This window comes from Bos taurus, chromosome 9, assembly GCF_002263795.3.
Source record: "Bos taurus isolate L1 Dominette 01449 registration number 42190680 breed Hereford chromosome 9, ARS-UCD2.0, whole genome shotgun sequence".
Classification (NCBI taxonomy): Eukaryota; Metazoa; Chordata; class Mammalia; order Artiodactyla; family Bovidae; genus Bos; species Bos taurus.
Window position 1 is genome coordinate 50,461,962 of NC_037336.1, and position 16,428 is coordinate 50,478,389.

Sequence of the window (16,428 nt, forward strand, 5' to 3'; positions counted from 1 at the left end):
ATACTGGACTGGGTTGCCATTTCCTTCTCCAGGGGATCTTCCCAACTCAGGAATCAAATATGCATCTCCAGCATTGGCAGATGGATTCTTTACCACTGAGCTACCAGAGAAGCCCTGCCATGTAGAGTAAATATGGCCATAAATACTTTGTGTGCTTCCAGAGGAAAGATCTGGAATCAATGGTAGATGTCCCCAGGAGACATATTTTGTCTCAGTATAAGGAACTGACTAACCATAAAATTGCCTGCCTTGCCCAGGAAATGATGGATAAATTCCTGGAGGGCTTGGGTGTGGGAACTGTCTGGTCAGAAAGTGGGTGAAGGGATTTCTATACTGGGAGGAAAGTTGGAGCGTTCTGCCCACAAATAGTACTTGTTCTGTTATTGGTGATGAGTGTAAAATAATTGCATATGTTAGAATAGCACCTTGTAGTTTGCAAAATGCTTTCACATTTTTACGTTTTAAAATCCTTACAGGAGTTCTCTATGCTAAGAAAGCACAGAGATCAAGCATACTTAAATCTAGTTGCTGTTGTTCTTGTTTAGTTATTCAGTCGTGTCCAACTCTTTTGTGATCCCACAGACTGTAGCCTGCCAGGCTCCTCTGTCCTCATGGGATTACCCAGGCAAGAATGCTGAAATGAGTTGTCATTTCTACCTCCAATGGAGATCTTCCAGACCCAGGGATCTAACCTATTGGCAGGTGTTGGCAGGTGGATTCTTTAGCACTAAGCCACTAGGGATAAAGGTGGTTAATACTTAAGGCTATCAACACCTTATTTGATGATTTCTACTATGATAGATTTCAGATGGACAGAAAAGTAAAAGAGGGTTACCTGCCCTCAAGGAGATTAAACACTACTTGAGGAGATAGGACACACACATAAATAAGACTATGAGATGACATGTGTGAATTACCTAATGATTGATTTAGGTGAGTGTTTCCCAAAGTGTGGTTCCTGGACCAGCAGCCTTAGCACTACCTGAGCTCTTGTTAGAAAGGCAGAGTCTTGAGTCCCACCCATACCTACTGAATCCAAAACCTGGGGATTTGTGGGAGACAAATCAGTATTTTTAAAAAGCCCTCCAGAGGATTATGATGCATGCTTGAGTTTAAGAACACTGATATACTCTAGTCTAGACCAGCACTTCTCAAACTTCAGTGTACATGAGAATCATCTGGAACAGCACTATTCAAAGCGTGGTCCAAGAATTACTGGCTGTCTAAGAATCACTGACCCAAAAGCTTGTTAAAACACAGATTCTCTCCCAGTCTCACTCTCAGTCATTTTGATTCAATAGGTGGCATTTGTGATGCTGATGCAGCTGGTCCCAAACTGCTCTTTGAGCAGCCCTGCTCTAAGCAGATGTGCCTCTGGGGGTTGGCAGAGGAGAGGTGCTCGGCACTGGACGGTGCAGGTAACCTTTCTGGAGTGGAGGAGGGAGCCTGTGATCTGAGCCTTAGGGAAGTGTTGAGTTAGGCCAGTGGAGGTTATCTGAGGAAGGATGAGATGGGAGGTGGTGCTGGGAGTACTGTCAACTGCTTCTGTGCATCTCTACACATGAAAATGAAGCTGGAGTTGCCTCATCACCCAAGCCTTCTTCCTCAGTGCCCTTCAGAAGGGCCCTTCATGTTCTATTTTTGCTGAAACCCTCCAGTAGTTAGAACTGGGGCCCACTTGGGGAAGCCTGGGGATGCTACAGACTTGAGACTTTGACTTGGCCTTTTCATCTCGAACCAGAATCTAATCTAAATTCAGTCTTTTTCTTAAAAATACTTCCTGCTAAGCTCAAAAGACCAAATTTGGAACAATTTGAGCAACATAAGGAACAAGGAGAGTACTGGATTACTCTTTACTGGAGTAAAAGAAATATTGACAAGTGCATGCTTATATAAATAATTGAATATGTCAGTAAAAGGGGGATGAAGGGAATAGTAGTATTTGAATCAATAGATGTAGAAGTAATAGCGCAATAGAAAATCCTGATTAGGCAAACTCCACAGTATTTAGTTGTTTCATTTGATGTCTACTGATGGATGCTAAAATTAGTGGGCCAAAGTTTGAGGAGAAACAGGATAGTGATAGAGTCTCAAAGTTTCTCCCCCAAGGTTATTAACTGCAAAAGGAAAACTAGTGACATTACAGGGAAGAAACCTTATGGATACTACCTTTACCACGTGGTCATGGTTAATATCCCCAGTGATAAGACGTATGGACATTATGGACCTCCTGATATGATGCTCTGAGAAGGGGTATTGGGGGTCTCCAGAGAAATAAACCAATAGGAGATACAGATCTAGATATCTGGATCTATCCATGTCTGTTTCTCTCATATAATAAATTTATATGGGTTCATACAATTATGGAGGCTGACAGATACCAAGATCTGCAGAGGGGGTTGGCAAGCTGGAGACCAAGGAGGGCTGATGGTGTAGTTCCAGGCAGAACTGGCTCAAGACCCTGGAAAAGCCAGTGTTTCCATTTAAGTCTGAAGTCAGCAAAGGCCTCTGTCCTAGTTGAGAGGCAATTAGGTAGTAGGAATTTTCTCTTCCTCCGGGGAGAGTCCGCCCTCTTGTCATATGAAGGCCTTCAACTATCTGGAGGAGGCCCACCTGCACGACGGAGAGTGCGCTACTTTGCTCAGCCTATCACTTAAATGTTAATCTTGCCCTGCTGCTGCTGCTGCTAAGTCGCTCCAGTCGTGTCTGACTCTGTGTGACCCCATAAACGGCAGCCCACCAGGCTCCCCCGTCCCTGGGATTCTCCAGGCAAGAACACTGGAGTGGGTTGCCATTTCCTTTTCCAATGCATGAAAGGGAAAAGTGAAAGTGAAGTCGCTCTGTCGTGTCTGACTCTTCGCGACCCGATGGTCTGCAGCCTACCAGGCTCCTCCATCCATGGGATTTTCCAGGCAAGAGTACTGGAGTGGGGTGCCATTGCCTAAATCCCAGAATAATGTTTGACCACATCACTTAGCGCCCCATGCTGTAGTCAGGTTGACATATGAAATAACCATCACAGGAGCATTTGTAAATGTGGATGACTACTCTAATGATTAATCACCTTGGACAAACCCAAGTTGATGACCATTTTGCAAAATAGCTGATCAGTATTCTTTAAAAATGTCAAGGTTATGAAAGACAAGGAGGGACTTCCCTGACGGTCCAGTGGTTAAACCTCTGTGCTCACTATATGGGGTTCAATCCCTGGTCAGGGAACTAAGATCTTGCAGGACATGGCTGTGTGGTGGGGTAGGTGGGGGCGGGGGTGACAAGGAGAAACTGAGGAACTAGGGCGACCTGACAACTACATGCAATGTGGGATCCTGAGGCAGAGAAGAACATTAGTTGAAAAACCACTAACATTTTAACGAAGGGTACAGCACTGTTAATTGAATTATATTGATGTTAATTTCTTAGTTTTGGTAAATGTACTGAGGGACTTTCCTGGTGGCTCAGTGGTAAAAAATCTGCCAGCAAGGCTGGAGATGCAGGCAGGAGACATGGATTTGATCCTTGGGTTGGGAAGATCCCCTGGAGAAAGGAAATGGCAACTGACTCCAGTATTCTTGCCTGGAGAATCCCAATCCATGGGATTGCAAAAGGGTCCAACACGACTGGGCGACTAAACAACGACAGCAACAATAAATGTACTGTGGTTGCCTGGTTCCGTTCAGATCAGTCGCTCAGTCATGTTGACTCTTTGCGGCCCCATGGACCACAGCACACCAGGCCTCCCTGTCCATCACCAACTCCTGGAGTTTACTCAAGCTCATCTCCATTGAGTCGGTGATGCCATCCAACCATCTCATCCTCTGTCATCCCCTTCTCCTCCTGCCCTCAATCTTCCCCAGCATCAGGGTCTTTTCCAATTAGTTACTTCTTTGTATCAGGTGGCCAAAGTATTGGAGTTTCAGCTTCAACATCAGTCCTTCCAATGAACACTCAGGACTGATCTCCTTTAGGATGGGCTGGCTGGATCTCCTTGCAGTCCCAGGGACTCTCAAGAGTCTTCTCCAACACCACAGTTCAAAAGCATCAATTCTTCGGCGCTCAGCTTTCTTTATAGTCCAACTCTCATATCCATACATGACCACTGGAAAAACCATAGCCTTGACAAGATGGACCTTTGTTGGCAAAGTAATGTCTCTGCTTTTTAATATGCTGTCTAGGTTGGTCATAACTTTCCTTCCAAGGAGTAAGCGTCTTTTAAAATTTCATGGTTTAGCCACCATCTGCAGTGATTTTGGAGCCCCCCCAAAATAAAGTCTGACACTGTTTCCCCTGTTTCCTCATCTATTTGCCATCAAGTGATGGGGCCAGATGCCATGATGTTAATTTGTTGAATGTTGAGCTTTAAGCCAACTTTTTCACTCTCCTCTTTCACTTTCATCAAGAGGCTTTTTAGTTCCTCTTCACTTTCTGCCATAAGGATGGTGTCATCTGCATATCTGAGGTTATTGCTATTTCTCCCGGCAATCTTGATTCTAGCTTGTGCTTCCTCCAGCCCAGTGTTTCTCATGATGTACTCTACATATAAGTTAAATAAGCAGGGTGACAACATACAGCCTTGACGTACTCCTTTTCGTATTTGGCACCAGTCTGTTGTTCCATGTCCACTTCTAACTGTTGCTTCCTGACCTGCGTACAGATTTCTCAAGAGGCAGGTCAGGTGGTCTGGTATTCTCATCTCTTTCAGAATTTTCCACAGTTTATTGTGATCCACACAGTCAAAGGCTTTGGCACAGTCAATAAAGCAGATGTTTTTCTGGAACTCTCTTGCTTTTTCGATGGTTACCTTAGCTGTTCATTTTAGCAGAAGCTAGTTGAAGGGTATACAGAAACTGCTATTTTGTAACTTTTCTATAAGTCTAAAATTAACTAAAAAATTAATTAGGAAAGTTTTTTTTTTTAAAGTTTCCTGCCATTGGGTACTCTGAGGACTTCTTAATAACAGAGTATTTTTATACTCTTTAAATTTATAACTGTAGTGTGTGTGTGTATACATGTATAATTGTGTGTCTACCATGAATGCTAAATTCTATCCATTTTTTGAGGGAGGGGGCAAGTACCTTTAAAAACCCTTAGACTTTTCTTCCTTTCTCCTTCTATATTCTGTATTCCCTCCTGATGAAAAGCATCCTTTTGTAAACATTCACAGCTTAGCCCTCCTGCTGTTCCTTGGGGTCTTTATCTCATAGATGAAGCTTTCTGTGGCAGCTTGTGCAGAGCAGAGAGTATCAGGCTGGGAGTCAGGAGACTGGGTGCTGGCATTTTTAGTCTGTTTCTGTTGTTATTAATAACTCAGGGTCCTTCTAGCTTTAATGTTCTGAGCCAAAAAGCAAATTTGGGCTGAACGCTATATGTATTAGTTGATGTATGGATTCAAATGATTATATTTATGGTTATTATTTTTCTTTTTTTTTTTATCAAGGTCTTATGTGCTCTATTTTTAGGTTTCCTAAGTTTTTATAAAACTCATGTACATTTTTTCCTCTTGCTCCCCCAAATTTTTGGAGTCTACAACAGACTTCACATTGTACTCTAGCATTTCCCTTAGACTCTTTCCTTTTAGCAGTTTAAGGAAATTTCAGGGGAGCCAGGAAGCCATTATAGCTCTCCTTTAACCTGTTTTCTTCCCTTTGAATCTGGGTCGTATGTGTAAAAGTGAAATTTGAAAGAGAGCTGTCTGACTGAAAGCTTCCATTGCCATGAGAGGGCTTTGAAAGAAGGCTTGTGCTGGAAAGATGAATATAGTTTATGAGATGGAGAGAAGTAGGGGGCACATATGGGTTTTGGGAGGGCAAGGAGATGTGTGGGTGCAGCATGGCAGAGGTGTAGCAGTGGGAAGCATGAAGTGGGCTGGTGAATGGGGCTGTCCCAGGCCTGCTGGGTTAAAGAAGGGTGAGGGGCAAAGCCGGAATGTGGGTGGGAGCAGAATGTGATGAGCCTTGGACTACAGGTTGAGTTTGGACTGTATTTCATAGCCCATTTCATAAATCATTAAAAGTTGTGAAAGGCAGTGTCACTATGAAAAGAATGTCCTAGAGATTTAGCTTTGGGTGAGATATGGAATAGACTGGAAAAACAGAAGGGCTCTTATCATGAGTGCTGGTATTTGATGAGTTACCCAGATTTGGTGCTAAGTGCTTTACATGTGTTATGAAATTTAATCCCCACAGTGGTCCTAGGAAATACCTTTAATATCATCTCCTTTTCCAGATGGGAGAACCGAGGCTTGGAGAGGTTGATTAATGAGCAGGCTTTCATAGTGAATAACAGTGGGACCAGGATGTGAAGGAGGATGGATCCATTTCCTCCTGGGCCACCTTTTTATCCTAAAGTTTTAAAGCTTCTCTTTATGTTTGTTTCCTGTTGGTGCTCAGTGGTGAGAACCTTGCCAAGACCATGGAGACATCATACAGAGCCTTGCTTCCTCCAGACTTCCTAAGTAGCTTAGGGTTCTGGTTCTCCCCAAGGAAATGTAGTAATTTAATAAAGTAAGTGCCGAGGCTGGCTGTGCTTGACTTGAGATGGTTTAAGCAAATGTCCAGATGTTCTTAAGCATTTCAAGCTTTAACAACTGGAGTTGGAGACAAGGAGGTGCCTCTGGGGTTCTAGGGGTGATCAGTTCTCCCTTTTCTCCATGAACCCCCTCCCTCATCCGCTTACCTTGGTATATTCCCAGTTACTTCCCTGCTGTGCTATCATATCAGTTGATATATCGCAGAATTGTTTGTTTTACCTTTGTTTCTAGTTTTTGGTAAAAGAAGGTGCATGCATTTGGTTTTGCAAAGCTTCTGATGCTCTGTTAAGCAGATGTATGATGGAAGATGCTGAATGCCATTGTGACTTAGCAGGACAGCAAGGGCCAGCCAGTGACCTCTCTCTTTCTCTGCTGCAGGTGACAAGAAGTACATCATGGGGCCCAAGCTCTCCACCCTCGATGCTACTGTCTTTGGACACTTGGCCCAGGCAATGTGGACCTTACCTGGGACGAGACCTGAACGGCTGATTAAAGGCAAGCCCTATGAAGCTCTCAGGTTTGGGGAGTTGCTGGGGGCCTGGGGTGGGGGCAGCACAGTGGAGAATTCTGGGCCCAAGCCTGTGAGCTTGGCTGTGCTTTGTGGAGACACCAGGCTGTGGTGTCCGGGGCCAAGGTTGGTTTTCTGTGTCAGGATCGGTAGAGGCAGAGGAGGAGAGATGGAGCTTCTCGCCTGTCATCCTGCACAAACCATGTTCCTAGCAAAGCTGACACAAGTCCTGCCACGTTCTACACAAGGGCTTTTCTTCCAGCAGCCTACCTAGTGGATTTCATACTTGTCACTGAAACAGGACTTAAAGTCCCCTAGTGTCCTAGTTTTGTCAGTCTGCCTTAATTTCCTTTGGATGGTGGTGGCTTTCCAGTTTCTGGTTTATCCAGCACTGCGGCACCTGAGGTTGGGTGGTCGCGATGGACTCACTGCCTATCTCGCATGCTCCTTTTGAGTACAGACTGGTCTTAGATAGTTCACATGTGGATATAGGTACATAGGATTCTGTGTCATAAGTTCAAAACACTCCCTTCTATTCCAGTTGGGTGTCTGTAGATCATACCTGGAGAGTAGTAGAGCTGGAAAATTCAAGAACTTTGTGGGAAAATGAGGAAAAAATGTCAACAGATTCTTTGTAAGTCTGGTGCTATGTGAGGTATTATTATTGATATTATATGTACGTTTTGACCAAAGAAATACAATCTTGTATCTTTGTTGTGTGATCTTGATGTAGGCCTGTGAGAATTATAATTCTAAACTGGTGGAATAAAAGTGGGCTGAATGGGGCCAGAGCTAGAGGATGAACATATGTGTGAGGGTAGGGATGGGGATGGTTGCCAGGGGTCAAGTTCTTGTTGGCAGTGGGGCAGGGAAAGTCAACTCAACCTGGGTTAATGTTAAGGGACCAGATCGTCATGTGTGTTAGTTTGTGTGTATGTGTGTGTGTGTGTGTGTGTGTGTGTGTGTGTGTGTGTGTTGGAGTGGAGTATTGGAATATGCATGGCTGCTGGGGCCTCTGAGAGAGGCTTCTTCTGCATGGATGAATGGAAACCACTTTGAGTCGTCTCTGGTTTGAAACAGTACCTAAGCAAGTACCTGGTGTTAGGAATGTGGGGATCAAGGTTCTATATTTTGGTTTGGGGAAGGGGAATGAGAGGAGTTAATCAGGGCTTTGGTAGCTTAATCAGTAGAGCATGGGACTCTTAATTCCAGGGTCATGCGGTCAAGCCCCATGTTGGGTGGTTACTCTTCAATATTTGGGCTTCCCTGGTGGTTCAGACAGTAAAGAATCTGCCTGCAATGCAGGAGACCTGGGTTCAGTCCCTGGGTTGGGAAGATCCCCTGCAGAAGAGAATGGTAACCCACTTCAGTATTCTTGCCTGGAGATTCTGATAGCTTATGGTGAATGGTACTGCCAGATTCGTGGTCTCCGAAGGAGAAGATTTAACTCTGGGACCAAAGACAACCTCAGTTACTCAAAGTTTTGTGTCAGTTCAGTTCAGTTCAGTCGCCCAGTCGTATCCGACTCCTTGCGACCCCATGAATCGCAGCACACCAGGCCTCCCTGTCCATCACCAACTCCCGGAGTTCACCCAGACTCACGTCCATCGAGTCAGTGATGCCATCCAGCCATCTCATCCTCTGTCGTCCCCTTCTCCTCCTGCCCCCAATCCCTCCCAGCATCAGAGTCTTTTCCAATGAGTCAACTCATGGCATGAGGTGGCCAGAGTACTGGAGTTTCAGCTTTAGCATCATTCCTTCCAAAGAAATCCCAGGGCTGATCTCCTTTAGAATGGACTGATTGGATCTCCTTGCAGTCCAAGGGACTCTCAAGAGTCTTCTCCAGCACCACAGTTCAAAGGCATCAATTCTTCGGCGCTCAGCCTTCTTCACAGTCCAACTCTCACATCCATACATGACCACAGGAAAAACCATAGCCTTGACTAGACGAACCTTGTTGGCAAAGTAATGTCTTTGCTTTTGAATATGCTCTCTAGGTTGATCATAACTTTCCTTCCAAGGAGTAAGCATCTTTTAATTTCCTGGCTGCAGTCACCATCTGCAGTGATTTTGGAGCCCCAAAAAATAAAGTCTGACACTGTTTCCACTGTTTCCCTTTATTAAAGTAACAGGGATAGAGAAAGCTTCCAACAAGAGGCACTGGAAGGGGTCAGGAGAGTACCTGCCTCACAGATTTAAGTGAGGCCTTATATACTTCTCTGGAGAAGGCAATGGCAGCCCACTCCAGTACTCTTGCCTGGAAAATGCCATGGGCGGAGGAGCCTGGTAGGCTGCAGTCCATGGGGTCGCTAAGAGTCAGACACAACTGAGTGACTTCACTTTCACTTTTCACTTTCATGCATTGGAGAAGGAAATGGCAAACCCACTCCAGTGTTCTTGCCTGGAGAATCCCAGGGATGGGGGAGCCTGGTGAGCTGCTATCTCTGGGGTCGCCAGAGTCGAACATGACTGAAGTGACTTAGCAGCATATACTTCTCAACTAGCTGCTAAGAATAGATAAAAAGGATACCTCAAGATTGTAAGTTCCCCCAGACACTTTCCCAAGGCATACATCCTGAGATAACTTTGGCACAAGATTAGCCAGGGAGAACAGTTCCAGCAATGTCTCTGGATGAGATATACTGTTGCTGTTAATTAGGGATACAAGTCTTGAGAAACAGATTCCCAGCCAAGATCTGTTACAATTACAATCATTAACATAGAGTTTAAGAAAAGCATTTCCATGAGTAAGATGTTCTGTGTGATCATTAGTTCCTGGACCTAAAGAAAGGCCAGTTCTCAAGTAAGATACATTGTTGCATAAGGCTCAAGGAAAGCATGAGCAGCGACTGTTCACATTCTCCTTAAAGGGCTTTGGACTGCCTGCCCAAGCTTTAATTCTTTCATTCCTCCCTTTTTCTTTTAGGAGAATATGGTTGCCAGGGAAAGGGGTGGAGCAATCTTTTGGTAACTTCTTCCTGCTGGTAAGGGGCACAGACCCTAAATTGTTGAGGCAACATATTCTCCTTACCCTCATATTGAGGGTCTCTGATCCAGGAGCCCTGAGTAATAGCTAGAGGAGGCAGTAAAAACTAGAAGCATGAACAATCATTAGTAACTTAAATGTCTCAAGCTGCTTAGATACAAAATTCATTATACAGTTACATATATAAGGAGCAAAGAGCAAGAATAAAATGATTACGATTATTACTTTCAAGATAGTTTACCACTAAGGAGAGCTTCTAAATCAAGATTGTATCTGTGAGAAGAGTGGAACATCAGGGGAGTCCATTTTGAAGAGTGACCAGAATCTCTGCATCACTGTTACTTTGGGAAGCCGTTGTATCCTTTAGAAAGAACAAACTAGACAAGTAGATTAAAAGGCAGAGATTAAGTATCAGTAAAAGAATTACTGTAATCAGCAGCCCAAGCAAGAGTCAAAGAATCAGGTTACATTTGGAAGTAACTTTGATCCTGGTCTAGATAGAGTCAACACTTGGGCTGTCCTATTTATAAGAATGGAGCCATTTGGCATGTTCATATACATTTTCAATGTAGGTATCCCAGACCCAGTTAGAAGTAGTTGAAAGAATGACAACCTGAATCTTAACAGACAAAATAAATATTACCATTTCTTTTTAGAAAAATGAGTCTGAACCCCAACATAGACAGATATTTTAGGGAGACTTGTAGCCGCTGGATCATTGAAAAAGCAAGAGAGTTCTAGAAAAACATCTATTTCTGCTTTATTGACTATGCCAAAGCCTTTGACTGTGTGGATCACAATAAACTGTGGAAAATTCTGAAAGAGATGGGAATACCAGACCACCTGACCTGCCTCTTGAGAAACCTATATGCAGTTCAGGAAGCAACAGTTAGAACTGGACATGGAACAACAGACTGGTTCCAAATAGGAAAAGGAGTACGTCAAGGCTGTATATTGTCACCCTGCTTATTTAACTTATATGCAGAATACATCATGAGAAATGCAGGGCTGGAAGAAGCACAAGCTGGAATCAAGATTGCCAGAAGAAATATCAATAACTTCCAATATGCAGATGACACCACCCTTATGACAGAAAGTGAAGAAGAAAGAAATGATGAAAGTGAAAGAAGAGGGTGAAAAAGTTGGCTTAAAGCTCAACATTCAGAAAACTAAGAACATGGCATCTGGTCCCATCACTTCATGGCAAATAGATGGAGAAACAGGGGAAACAATGTCAGACTTTATTTTTTGGGCTCCAGAATCGCTGCAGGTGGTAACTGGAGCCATAAAATTAAGACACTTACTCCTTGGAAGGAAAGTTATGACCAACCTAGATAGCATATTAAAAAGCAGAGACATTACTTTGCCAACAAAGGTCCATCTAGTCAAGGCTATGGTTTTTCCAGTGGTCATGTATGGATGTGAGAGTTGGACTGTGAAGAAAGCTGAGCACCGAAGAATTGTTGCTTTTGAACTGTGGTGTTGGAGAAGACTCTTGAGAGTCCCTTGGATGTCAAGGAGATCCAACCAGTCCATTCTAAAGGAGATCAGACCTGGGTGTTCATTGGAAGGACTGATGCAATACTTTGGCCACCTGATGCGAAGAGTTGACTCATTGAAAAGGACCCTGATGCTGGGAGGGATTAGGGGTGGGAGGACAAGGGGACGGCAGAGGATGAGATGGCTGGATGGCATCACCAGCTCGATGGACATGAGTTTGGGTGAACTCCGGGAGTTGGTGATGGACAGGGAGGCCTGGCATGCTGTGATTCATGGGGCTGCAGAGAGTCAGCCACGACTGAGTGACTGAACTGACTGATAGCCAGGTAGCCAGTTGTCTAAGTTTGTCCAAGTAGGCTTTAGCCTCTTATTGTGGTATTAACATATTAGCCAAAGTAGTTGTCACCACTGACAATTTTAGCATTTTTTTAGGTATGAGAAGATACAAGAATTTGGGTTCAAGAAAATCTTTACCTGAAAATATCTAACTTTCCGAAGGCCTGTTTTGTCCATTTTTCCAGAGCACAGAGTAAGTGCCTAATTTCTGATTTCCACCCTGAATTCCATTCAGGAGATGTTGAAGGTCAACAGCTGTAGTGTCCATGATTTAATCTTTGTAGATGCCCATGGCAAGTGCCAGTTTCCAGTTGCAGGGCCCCTGTATGGCCCTGAGTTTGACCATAGTTTGGGGGGCATTTCATGACCACCTTGTCCCACAGTACTGGGAAGGCTCATTCCCAGATCTGTCGAAGATTTCGCCGATGGGCCACTCAACGTGCTGTTATTGGACTAGGGCCTGTGAGTAGCAAAAGTCTCTCGACCTCACCTGTCTCACTAGTCTCTTGGTCCAGGAAAACATTCCTTCTTGTTGCTTCTTCTCATATACAGAGTCACACCATTATAACTATGGGTTTCATATGGAACTGTGACTCAGTCACACACTTGATAATGTAAGGGACAATACTTCTTGAAACAGGCAATATAGAAAGCAATATAGTTAGCAGTAATAGTAAAATCATAAGTAAGAACTTAAGTCAAGAACTTCCACTAGGTATAGCCCAGTGACATCTCCAGGAGGAGATGACTTAGTTTGTTAAATGACTACAGCCTGTTGTTAATCTCCTGGTTGCATATCCTGGAGCATTTTATCTTTATTCAAAGACTGGCTACTGAGATAAGCTTTAGAGATAAGCTCAGAGTGTCCTTTTTAATAACTTAATTAAACCTCTTAGCAATGTAACATAACCACAGGGAACTATCTCAGAAGTGAGTTTTAGTAAATACAGACCTTAATTAACAAAACTAGAACTTAATATTTAGGGAAACATAATAGATGCTGTAGGCCTGACATCAGTTTGGTGGATTTTTTCTTTTAGAGCTCCCCAGTATACTTTGAGATTTCTGTATATATCCAGAAACAGTCTTTTTTACCTTGATGAGGCTGTTCAGAACCCAAGTGTCTCCAGTTTCTCGAGGGACGAGGCAGAGAGAAAAGAAAGATGTTTTAATTTTACCCACAGGTGTAAATCACTAAATTGTTTTAAACCATCAGTAACTTAAGGAGAGAGCTTCTTTATATCTGAAAACAAAGATTAGAAGCCAGTAATATGTCAGAGAAAAAGTCATAAAAATTGAGTCATATTTAGCGGTCTATTCAATCTCATGTAACCTAGCCTTTGTTCTGTCATCCTTGCCCGACGACCGAGGATGTCAGTGATAACGATAGTCTCCAAGAAGCTTGTGAAGTTTCTTGCCAATGTCTGTACTACCTGTCCAGCAAAGTGGGTGCCCCAGTCACTGGAGATTGTAGAAAACATATTTTAGACATTTGTTCTCCATTGTGAGATACTAACCCTGAAGCCAGGAAAGGCTTTATCTTATCAAATAAAAGTGAGGTTTGTCGGGGAGCTAGGAAAAGCCAAGTGGCTGTCTTGGATTTCCCATAACCCCAACTATTTAGTTTCTAGCCATTGTTTATCTGTTTTAAGTTTCCCGCTGCTGCTGCTGCTGCTAAGTCTCTTCAGTCATGTCTGATTCTGTGTGACCCCATAGACGGCAGCCCACCAGGCTCCCCCGTCCCTGGGATTCTCCAGGCAAGAACACTGGAGTGGGTTGCCATTTCCTTCTCCATAAGTTCCCTGATGAGGGGTTAATTTTTGTAGAAGCAGAATGAGCTTTGTCTATGTGTGCCATAGTCTGTCATCAAAGGCCACATTCAAAGAAAACTTTGTTCTTTTAATAGGAAGAGAAAACCAAATTCCAGATTGGTACCAGCTTTTATTCACTGTGAAACAATAGTTATTCACTTAGTCAAAGTAACAATAAAATGTTTCAAAGACAGTTTAATGTCTTAAGAAGCTTGCATCATACACAAAACTCTCTTCCCCTTGCCACAAGCCTTTTTTATACTTCTGTGTGGTTATTTTATTTGCCCATTCAGAGAACAGCCACCTTTAAGTTCAGATTTACTTCCTTTCCCTTAATAGAATGTTATTCCATTCCTTATGCCTTTTTATTGAAAACACACATCCTACTTTCCTTCAGCAACCATGACCTGTACTTTATATCATCATTTTGTAGAATGGTAAATATAAATCACCCAAAGCTATATCATTGGCAAAAGTATCTTCACAATGTCTATGTTAATTAGATCAATAAACAAACATCAATACCAGGTATCAATTCAATAGTGAATATTTACCAGTTCACACAAGCCTGAAATTCATTTTAGTTTAATTTTCTTAAATTAGAATTGTTTGATTCGTAAGCACTTACTTTTCTTTGGGCCAATTAAATAGAGCTCACTGACCAATTAGCCTTTAGCAATATTGTCCAAGGACGGAGACACACGCTGGGACACACATATCTGGACAGACAGAAACCTCACAGTTTTCTGCCTGAAACTTAAAATGTCTATTTGCCTTTTTTTCCTTTGGCCTGAAGTTCTACCAGTTTGCTCATGGCTGGAGTCCCAGACAGAATGGGCTGTGTATCTCAAGGACATGATAAGAGGTAACTTCAGAGTTTTTTCCCAGGCATGTTTTTTGTTTCTCAGGCAGGGTTGGAGCTCCAAAAAAAAAGTATTTTAATAAACCAGCTTTTTCCTAATTGCACAAGCAAAAATAACCAGTTTTGCAATTTCAAAAAGATTTCATTTTAACCAGTGTTCTCCGGAGTCTAAAGAATATCATGGCCATTCAGTATCAAAAATGTCATCTCTCTTTTTTGTAGTCATAGTTTCATAGCTAAAATTTAAACCAGAGAGTGTTCAAATTGGCTTTGATGACAGGGGTAGCCTGATTGATAAGGTGTTGTCCCAGCAGGGATTGTCTCTCCGGGAAGGTGAGGGCTTTTCTTAAAGTAAAGAGATCCTGTTTAGAAGGGGCTTTTTAGGCTCTGGGGATCAAACTTATCCCAGTTTTTCAAGATACAATTCAAAGGGGTGGTTCTGGAACTGTTAGCTCCCATCTGTAAGAGAGAAAAAAGCGGCACCCAGTGCCGTGGCTTTTTTCTACCAGAGGCATCCCTCCCTGCTCTAGATGGGAGTGGAGACAGGTCTTCCACCTAAGCTTCCTTCCCTGGCCAAGTTAATCTGTCCTTACCAGCGCGGGTGTCCCACTGTCGTCCATCCCGGTTCTACCACCGAGGAGGGGTGGAGATGCACCAGGGGCAGACCTGATGGCATCCCAGATTGATGTCCAGTTCCTCGCCATTAAAACCTTTGCCTGGTTTCTGCTCCTCCTCTGAGGTCACCTGGGGTAGAGCAGAGTAGCCTTCCAGAATGTCTCCCAAGCTCAGACCACTAGGGGAAACACCCATCTTCTGTGTGTCTGTGCACATTCCTGAGCACATTCCTGACCTCAGTAGAAGCAGTAAGTTATAAAGGGCCGAACAGAAAAGCCAAGATGTCCCTTCTGAGAGCTTCCATATCCGCCTATGTGATAAAAAAGGAGGTGATGGAGGGCTGGCCTGCTAGGAAAAGAATAATCTTTCATGTTCATGGAGTGTCAAGGTCAACCTTTCTATTCCTGTCCAGCAGATTGTACAAAAAGAATATCTAAAGAGTTGAAATAAGGGTCATTGGAGGGCTTTATTTGGTCCACAAAGAGCTTGCATTACCAAGGGAAGAAGCCCGCTGCATTTCCAATCTGCCCAAATCTGGGGTTCCCTGATCTGAGTCCTCAGGAATCTCATGTTCACCAGTAATACATCCATCCGTATAGTCTGGAGGCATGGCCATAACAAGAACTCATCTCTGGGTCTCTGGGGTCAGGAGGGTGATTTTCAGTCTGAGAGATGTCCCTGGAGCTAGAGCTCCACTTAAGCTCCCTAATGTGTTCCTGCCTGCAGTGCCCTGTTGGAATGATGGTCTGGCTAGAAAAACTCAATAACAGCATGGATTGTAAGTCTCCTGACAGTCTACAATCCGGCATACTAGGTTAGTACCTTGACTTCCTCAAGCAGTTATGAAAGCAGTCAGAGAGACCAGGAAAGGCTGACCGGGGAAAAGAAGTTTGGTCCATACTCTTCATCCATTTTTGACCACTCCCCTCGTGAGGACATTGGTTCTTGACACTGGCAGGTCAGTATAAACCCCGGCAGGCATACTGCCATATGAGGATCACCATGGAACCGTGGAGCAGGACACAGCTCTTGCTTCTTGCACATTCACACAGACAGACACACTGAGTTAGGAAAGTAGAGACTTTACATTAAAAGAGCAAAAGAGTCCCAGCTCTGAAAGTTCTTACTTTGTCTTGAAGATCCCAGACGAGACCCCAAGATGATAGCTTACAGTGAACAGTGTTGCCAGATTCATGGTCTCTGAAGGAGAAGATTTAAGTCTGGGACCAAAGGCAGTCTCAGTCACTCAGAGCTTTGTGTAGATTTTGTTAAAGTAACGGGGAT

General features: G+C 43.6%; 1 protein-coding gene across 4 annotated transcripts in view; it reads left to right on the top strand.

Moving 5' to 3' along the window:
* The window catches only part of FAXC (failed axon connections homolog, metaxin like GST domain containing), a 77,960-nt gene that overhangs the window by 43,336 nt on the left and 18,196 nt on the right, over positions 1 to 16,428 (top strand). For all 4 annotated transcript variants that reach the window (XM_024996972.2, XM_024996971.2, XM_024996969.2 and 1 more), the window contains one exon: positions 6,905 to 7,021. In XM_024996972.2, coding sequence (XP_024852740.1) covers positions 6,905 to 7,021 — 117 coding nt within the window. The remainder of the gene's footprint in view (positions 1 to 6,904; positions 7,022 to 16,428) is intronic.